At 41.0% G+C, this 9530-nt stretch overlaps 1 protein-coding gene across 1 annotated transcript; it reads right to left on the minus strand.

Annotated features, from left to right (window-relative positions):
* Positions 1-6571: 6571 nt before the first annotated feature.
* On the minus strand, positions 6572-7583 carry LOC104446186 (probable aquaporin NIP5-1). The gene is made up of 3 exons (XM_010060080.3): positions 7158-7583; positions 6984-7045; positions 6572-6904 (listed from the first exon to the last, which is right to left on the minus strand). The coding sequence occupies exons 1-3, from the start codon at positions 7581-7583 to the stop codon at positions 6706-6708; spliced, it is 687 nt and encodes a 228-aa protein (XP_010058382.1). The 3' UTR covers positions 6572-6705.
* Between the last annotated feature and the right edge of the window lie 1947 nt (positions 7584-9530).

Raw genomic sequence — 9530 nt, forward strand, 5'->3', positions numbered from 1 at the left:
CTGTATGTGCGCACTTTGGTCTAGAGATAATTCTTAATAGTCAATCCCATCCCATAAAGTCTCAAATACCGAATCATGGCGGTAACTGCATATATACACACAGAGCCTTTCATGGTCACGAATGTTCTCAACTTTATTGATATTGATTCAATATGGTAGTGTGACAAATTGATAACATCTCTCATAGAGAGATCCCATTTGTTAGTCACAATTCTCTTACCTTAGGTGTTACAAAAAAACTTTTACCACTAGAGAATGTCTTTATGGTTCCAATGAACCCACGTATGCATTGTCCTTACGGTTAACATTTCTTTATATATAACAAGACAAATGCACAAAGCTAATAACCAGATGCCCCTAGCCTTCACTCAAGGTTTATACAATACATTGAGAATTTATCAATATATATTCAACATAATAACAACATACTCAAAAATATTTTATTGAATGCAAAAGTTGATACATATCAAACCATTACTAAGTGTAACGAACACGGATGTGAACTTTATCAAAGTAAAGCGAAAATAGCTCCCACTAAACAACAGCATCTCGTGATAATGACATGTCATTCAAGAACAGAAGAGTAAAACCCTTTAGTTAGTGGATCTGCAACCACATCATCTATGAAAATATGCTTTATTATAACATCACTTTTTTGTACCATTTCTTTATGGTCAAAAAATTTTGACCGCCATATATTTGACCCCTTGAGACATTCCGGAGCCTATTAGCCCAAGTAACAGCCTAAAGGAATGTTACAAGCTCTGCTTCCATAGAAAAAGATGACATAGAACTTTATTTACTGCACTTCCTATTAACATAAATATGTATTCCGTTATTGATCACATGTCATCCTAACAGCTAGCAAAGTTTACATCTGAATACCTTACTAGCTGCAAGAATTGAACATGTCTGTAAATTAGCATATAATCTTTGTCCTCTTTAAGTACCTTAAAACCTTCTTGGCAGCAACCCAGTATGATTGATTTCTGCCTAGAAGTTCTGTCATAAAGACGATATTTAGTCTAGTGCAAACTTGAGCATACATTATACTTTTAAGTGCACTGACACAAGGTACACCCTTTAACTAGATTTTCTTAATATCTAAATAAGAACAATGTGATAGATTCAGTCCATCACCATTAATGGTAGGAGCAATTCTTGGCTTGCAGTGATGTATATTGAATATTTCCAAAATACGATCAGCAAATGTCCTCTGAGAAAAATCTAATAAAATCTAATATACATATCTTGAGAATAATCCTTACGAACCTCAGTGTAAAGGACAAAAGATGCCTCAAGGTCACTACTTGTAAACAAAATATCACGTACATAGAGTATGAGAAAAATAAATTTCCTTCGGTTGCCATGTTCACTCTGAAATAATCTTTAAAAATACTAGAAAGAAATATTTATTTTGTTAATATCTATTAACTGTCCACCCCTCTTTCAGAGTGAAAACTTTATCGTCTTTTATGACATCTTTTGCAATGCAGTCAGTTGGTAAACCACTTTTCATATGTTCCTGAATGGAACGCTTCATGGACAGTAAGCAAATTCTATTGATCTTTTCCCAAGCAACAAGTCCTATATCCACAACTTAAAATTTGAAGCAGTAAAAATCTTAATAATAGTGGAGTTATTAATTACAGAAAATGTGACTGAAAAAACAAGCAATGTATATAATTAGCATCATGTAAGCACTGTGTAACTTGACGTATAGGTACACATCCAGAGAGTTACACACATAATCATATAATCACCTTTGGGCAGAATATATTACATGCAGTTGTACACTCCCCACATGATAGCGGTTATGAGAATATATTCCGATCTTCATGAATTCATCACCTTAGGGCATATAAACTACTATGATCAGTCACTCCTCCACCACACTATCATGTATTCCTCCATGAACTAATACACAATCATCTCATTTAGGAGTATGACTACGCATTAGACCAGGAGACATCACAATCATTATACGAGACCGATATTTCTCAAACCCAATCAAGCGTGCCACTTTGGTGATCACAACTCAATTGACTCCTTGAAACTCTCTCATACCGGAGATATAACATTTACTTCTCACATACACCATATACATGTGATTTTAATTTTAGTGATAGGGGCAGTAAATCACTAAAATCACATATCATGCTAATTACACTGCTTTATTCATCCAGGAAACTCACCAATCATAACAACATAAGAAACTTCTCATAACATAGAAGAAAGCGTCTCTTATGCACCCAAATTATAGATTACCATAATAACATAAAGAAGAATACTGATCCAGAGGATCTATCACAAGTTAATATCAATAGCAATACATAGTACCCCAGATCAACAAGCTTGACAGCTGATCCACTATCGCTCATGAGTTTCATAAGGTAAAACATGACTCTAAAGCCAATATCTGATTTATTAGCCAATTTTAAGTAACAAATTATCATTGCATTAACCAGTGGCCTATAAATTGAGTCAAAACACATAATCAAATATTTAAACTATAACAGTAGATACTATTGCTCTACGTAAATATTGTCATACTTTTTAACCATAAAAAAATGTTCAACTTGATAGACATTAACAAGTGAACAAATGAGTTTAGGTACAATATGTAATAACTTAATAGACATGCATTACCCACATTCAACAGATGTGTTAATTTGTACAATCAATTTGGTCATGAGTTCTTAAAACATCCATCATTCAAAGATTACCAAAAGAAACAAAAATACATCAAGATGCATATAAAGAATTATGTTTGAGCAACAAAAGTTTCATAACTTTTACTGTTTCTCATCACCTCAATACATAATTTAAATAATATCCCATAATAGTTGTATCTCATTAAGCCAACTTCAGTTGACAATAAAGTTTAATCTTTATTAATGAATCACACTTTTATAATGTTTATGTGATAACATACCAATAACCCAACACTTGTATTTCCAAAATCACAGAAAAATATGCAAAAATACACTAAAAATACACGTATTTAGGGTTCCGTATATATTTTCATATCCATAAAATCATCAAACATGTAAAATAAATACACCACAAGATAGAGAATGGCCATACGAATCTAACGCCACCAACCACGCGCCGGTCCAACACTCCACGCACCCGCACGCGCCGCCTAAGTGCGCGGCGCGTGGAGCTCACGCGTGAACGAAATTGACCGATCAAAACCGGTCCAGCCGGGACCTATCCAACCAGTTCTCGGCTCGACTATCCGGTGCAGCCGTCCGGTCCGACTAGTTGACCGGGTCGAGTTAGTCAACGGATTGGGTCGAGTCCTCGGTCGGGTCGGGTCGGGTCGGGTTGGTTAAGGGTCACGGGTTGGTCAATGACGTCATCATGACGTCAGCATCACACGTGCCAGCTGCACCCCGTGCATGGGAGTGTGTGAGGGCGCGTCTCTAACGCCCCAGCAATGCGTGGCCGCGTGTGGGGGCGTGTGTGGCCTCTCCCAGTGACGTGCCTCCTACGGTCTTGCCCGTCTCGGCGAGCCCAATCCGAATTTGTGATTTAATTTTGTTTTTATTGAACAAAAAATCACGAAAATCACAAATTATGGCAAAAATCTTATGCGTTCAAGTTCTAAGATTATGGTTGCTCTGATACCACATGTTGGATGCAAATTGCGCAATCCCAAGATCTCCATAACCAGAACAAGAACATGCATAATTGAGTAGAAAGATTAACGCATATGTTTTGGGATTCATCGTTCTTGAAGCGGAAGCGGAAAAACCGATGTTCCACGCACAAGTCCTTTTCTTCTATTGCCCTTCGTATCACTAGCTCAATAAGATGGCCCCCTCACCCTTTAGCACTAGGTTAACGCTCCTTTGTGAGAATACATATGAGAATTAGGGTTAGATGAAAGACTTGATCACTATTTATAGAGTTTCCAGCCAGGCCCCCTCATTACGGGCCAGGCTCAACTTGGCTCACACTAGCCAGCCCCATATTAGACTAATTAAGAAACCTTCTATCTCACCTTAGACTAAATCCCGTAAAACGGTAAATTACAATATCAATTAATGTAGTCCACATTAGGAAAACTCTTACATCAGGGGTATAAGAATTTGAACAACATGGAAGGAGGAGAGTCTGCTTGGGCTGACAAATGATTTGCAGGGGACAAACTGGCAGAGTAGCTCAAAACAGCCTGCAAATTCTGGCCGGAAAAGGAGGAGGGTTGGCAATTTGTGTTTTTGTGTCATAGCCGTATATGAAATCCATGTCAATTCTCAAGTCGGTCTAAAAGAAATTGATTTTGATTCCACTTGGTGAATAATCAAATTATGATGAAAATATGTCGATTTGTATCAACATATAAAGTTAGGGGTGTTATATTGTGTCGAGTCATATTCTCATTTTCTCTTTGTAATTTGTGTTTTATCTGGCATCACATGAAACCGAGAAAAGTACCAAAAAAGTCATAAACTTATTGCATTCGTACCAATTTAGTTATAAACTTTTCAATTGGACCAATTCAGTCCTAAACCTTTTTACATCGGTACCAATTCAGTCCATCCGACCAATTTTGGCCTGCTGGCGCTGACGTGGACATCGGCCGTGACTCGGGACGTTGACATGGCATTTTTAAATATTTTTTTATCATTTTTTTATCATTTTTTTTTCCTTTTTCTTTTCTTTTATTCCTTCTTCCTCCTTGGACTGTTCCAACGGTGGTCGACAAGGGTCGTGGCCCTCGCCTGGCCTCTCCTAAGGCCTCTGGTGAGGCCGCTTCGCCCGGATTTGGGCGAGGCCAGCCTCGCCTTGGCCTCGTCAACCCTTCACTCGCAGCCGATGAGGCTGGCCTCGCCCAAATCGAGCGAAGCCGCCTCGCCTGCGACCCTAGGTGAGGTCGGGCGAGGGCCACGACCCTCGCCGGCAGCCGGCGAGGGCTTCGCGGCCCTCACTCGACCTCGCCCTAGCCTCGCCCAGATCCGGGTGAAGCCGCCTCGCCGGCGGCCCTGGGCGAGGCCGAGCGAGGGCCGCGAAGCCCTCGCTAGGCGGCTGGTAAGGGCCGCGACCCTCGCTTGCAGCAGGCGAGGGCTTTGAGGCCCTCGCCGTCCACCATCAAAACAGTCCAAGGAGGAAGAAGGAAGAAAAGAAAAGAAAAAGAAAAAAGAAAGAAAAAGGAAAAAATTCAAAAAAAAAATAAAAAATATTTAAAAATTGCCACGTCGGCGTCCGGTCACCGACCGATGTCCACGTCAGCGCCGGCAGGCTAAAATTGCTCAGATGGACTAAATTGATATTGATGTAAAAAGGTTTACGACTGAATTGGTTTAATTGAAAAGTTTAGGACTGAATTAATACCAATGCAATAGGTTTAGGACTTTTTTGATACTTTTCCCCATGAAACCGGTATCACATGTTGTAAGAGTGTGTGCATATTAAAGATTATATTTTCCCTAAATGTCTTTATGTGATGTGAAGAATCTTATCCCCAACAACTCTCCTTTTGTCACTATTCTTTATATTTCACTTTTCTGGTAACTAGTGATGTGATATCATGCATTATACACTGAACGATACATTTATTAATCAAATTACTTTTTGGTCGGCCATTTTTTCATCCTTTTGAAGGGGAACGAAAGGTTATCCGACTTTGACATAACCAATGACCATACCGAGAGCTGAGGCCTCATGCGATACTATGAAAATGAGAGATGGCCTGCAAAGAAAAAGGACGGTAGCCGCTAAATAACACCCTTTTCTAAGTTCCATTCAGAGCAGAACTATGGACGTCAGCTGCCTTTTAATGTTATTTTCTATAATAAAAAGTTCTATTAGGCCTAGGCGCCTCACGGCGATGCTCTAACGAACATGAGCAGAACCGTCAGGCCTCACTGGCGGCCGATAGAGGTGACTATCGAGCGGGCCAGGTCCCGGCTTGAGCCTTGAGCTCTGACCTAATTTTTTTTTTCTTTTTTGGTAAGATTCTGACCTGATTTTTTTTTTTTTTTGTTCGCTTTTGCCTATAATATAATTCTTATATACAAATCTCCAGAGTGGATCGAGCTAGAGTCGGACTCAATAGAGATGAGCAGAAGTTTCTCACTGGATGCCCTTATCCTAACTCGTCCAAAAAAGTGTTCAAGTCCTTATGGCTTAGGCCAGACTTGGTGCACTCGTAGTCCACCAAGCTCATGGTTAGGTGGGCGGGTTCGACCCTTGCCGGCTGCTGCACCCAGCCCTTGCTTGACATCTCTCCCTTTCTCCGAATTTCTCAATATTTGTGGATGACAAGGCGTCGCCCTAAAAGATACGCCACATGATCTAATGATGTTAATTAATGGTTAACGACAAAAGACTTGACAAGATGTGAAAGGCAAAGAAAAACATTGAACGAAAAAAGTTGTTAGAGGACCATATTGCATGGACATTAATACTTCGAGGACTAAAATTGTAATTAACTAAATTATACATCCAAAGGGAACTAACATGACCATTAACAGTAGCATTCTATGGAATACTTTTTGCGAACTCAAGCTGACCACATCTCAGCGACTTTGGACCACGCTTGGTCAACCTTCTCCAGGCACTTACATTCTCTTTGTCAATCCCCCATAAATCACACAAACCGCTACAAAACTACCACAGGTGGATCCTAGCTAATTGCTATTTATCGTGGTGGAGCAGTCGGGTCTTGCATCGGAGTCGTCGAGGACCCAACCATCCTTAGCATCTGATGCTTACTCTCCTCCGACGTGGCGGCTCAGCCTCATGGCCTCTAAGCTTCAGGGTCGTGTAAGTCACGGCACCAGCTATGGCTCCAAGAGGAGGAGCCACCATGTACACCCACAATCCTTTGTAATTCCCTGCGGCCACGGCTGGGCCGAGAGTCCTTATGGGGTTCATGGAAGCCCCGGTCGACATCCTATCATCACGGTGTTACGTATTCGGATTTCTCTCTATGTTTTTACAAAAAGTTATGAACAAATAAAAACAATTCTTACCCTGCTACAAGATTGTCAAGCAGCACTGTTGCTCCAACTGCAATACCTGCTAAATCTCCTACCTGTCATCATGCAAATGCAACCAGGATATGGTTGGAGAGCTTTTGATGATTAATGGAATGAAACGAGCACGGATAGAGGAAGGGCGAATATGTGACATGGGCGACGCCATACCGCGCGAGTGTCGGTTGCCACTGCGACGCTCACGAACATGAGGAGGAAAGTGGTGAGAAATTCCAGAGCTAACGCCCGTCCAACGTTCACCGAAGGCACCGTGACAGCGCTGTTCACCAAGGGATGGAAAACCCACTTGAGGACGTAGGAAGCGCACATCGAGCCCGCGGCCTGCGCGGCAATGTAGCCGGGCACTTGGTTCCATGGAAAGTGCCGAGTCACCGCGAAGGCGATCGTCACTGATGGGTTCAGGTGGGCTCCCGATATGTGACCGACTGAGAAAATTATGACCGTCACAGCAGCTCCAGCGCACGCCGCGTTCCCAATCAACGGCTCTACTCCACCGTACTTTTGGTTCACAATGGGGCCAGCCACCGCGCAAAGTACCAGAAAGAAGGTTCCGACAAACTCCGCTCCAATCTGCATCATTCGTGTAAATCGAATTAATAATTTCTATCCTGCCTTTCTTCTTCTGTTTCACTTTTCATGGAATGTGAGGATAGCTTAATTTCCATACTAAACCTAGACAAAGCCTCCCCCTAACTTATTTAGCCGCCTAATCTTACTCGTGTTCGAGTTTTATCGGGGTTTACCTTCCGCAACGGATCATACATATCCGGCTTGAGATGCCAAACACCCTCGGTCGCATCGTCAATCAGCACGCCCCTGGGTCGTATCACGGACATGTCCTCCGGCAACGTCAAGTCCGTTCCTACAGCAAGCTCGTGGGCCCCTGATCTTGACATTCTCCTCAGTTCGACGACTCGCTGGAGATTAGCCGAAACCAGAGAGAAGGTCAAACGTCGATTCCTAGGACGCGCGAGAGATTAGCGAGAAGAAGAGATCGATGGAGGGTGCTTATAACGGCGAGCGTTCAGACGGAAAGCATTTTCTATAGAAAGTTAACGACATTACACGTCTCCATCGTCTTCCTCTTCTCCGCTAATTAAGCCAATCATTTGCTCATAATGCAATAGTTTTTATGCTTATTCCTTTAATATTTTTAAGAAAAATAGCCATCGTTTCCTCCGGACTCAACGTAATCCTGAGTTTTAGGTGTTGTAACTCTATATGTCAGCTTGTGGAGCCTGTCCTATCGTCCTTCTCGAAAAAAAATAAAAGAACTGTTCTTTTCTGGGTTAGCAGATTTCTAAAGAGTAAATGACACAAATAATCCCTGAGCTTAGCGGTTCATGACGCAATGTGTAATGTGGTCGTTGAACTTTTAAATTGTTTGATGTAGTCATTGAATTTTCGTTACCCATTATTTAAACCTAAATTTTGGCGGCCTCACTAATCTTTTATTGCATAGAAAAATTTAGGGTCGACCTCAACCCTAAATAAAATGTTAGTTAAAACTATATATAGTTTTTAGGAGCAATTTTATTATTTAATAACATTGATAGTGATAGGTTCATATAGTTGCATCGGATCGGTGACGAAAGAACTCAGCTGAGGGAAGTTCTAAGTTAAATCGGGCTAAGTCCATAAGAACATGGAATTCGGACAAGCTTGTTGGATACTCACCATAATCGGAAATTATATGGGCATTGTGACATCCCAGATTTTCAACCCTGTCTTCCACTAAATAAATCGGGCATTTCATTGGCATGCCTATAGGGCTATTCTCAAAACTGATCACTCTCGAGATAACTAGACTATTTGGGGAAACCGTTAAGGAATTTTAAAGCAATAGACTTGAGAATTCGACTAGGAATCGGCTTCTCGACCGTGTCCATCTTTAGAGGTCATTACGGCACAGTATAAAATTGATTTGAAACCATAAATAGGCTAGTTCAACAGAGATATGTGGCTAATCGTGGGTGACACCACTAAATTGAAAAATTCTCGTCGACCGGCATTAGACTGATTTTCTTATTGTTTTGGTACCCTGTGTCCGTATTTGAATTCTCGAGATTTTCATGACAACCGAAAGTCGCCAATGAGTCGAGTGGGTTCATTATGGCTCGAAGAAAATCGACCACGGGTCATTTGCACTTAAAATTTTTTGAAAGTTACCCGGTAGCTTAGGTCACACTAAAAACGCGCCAAGTTGAAATTAATTGTGAATTCAAGTCCGATTTCAGAAATTGAAGATTTTGTCATGTCACAATAAATTTTAGGAACATCGACTTAGTCCCTAAAGATTTTTCTGACACCCGAGACTTTTTGGGAAAAAGTCGGCTTAGGATCGTTTTTGTGCAGAAAAAGCCGATGATTATTTTTTATGGTAAAATTGGAAAGCGTGAGGGATGTATGGGTGAGGAAAAACATCAACTGAAGCATTGGGGTGCCAATTGGATTTATGAGGGCTAAATGAGATTGAATTGAATTTGATCAAGTATCCAATTGAAGCCCATTTCTTGCAAATTC

This window comes from Eucalyptus grandis, chromosome 5 (genome assembly GCF_016545825.1).
Source record: "Eucalyptus grandis isolate ANBG69807.140 chromosome 5, ASM1654582v1, whole genome shotgun sequence".
In the NCBI taxonomy this organism is placed as follows: Eukaryota; Viridiplantae; Streptophyta; class Magnoliopsida; order Myrtales; family Myrtaceae; genus Eucalyptus; species Eucalyptus grandis.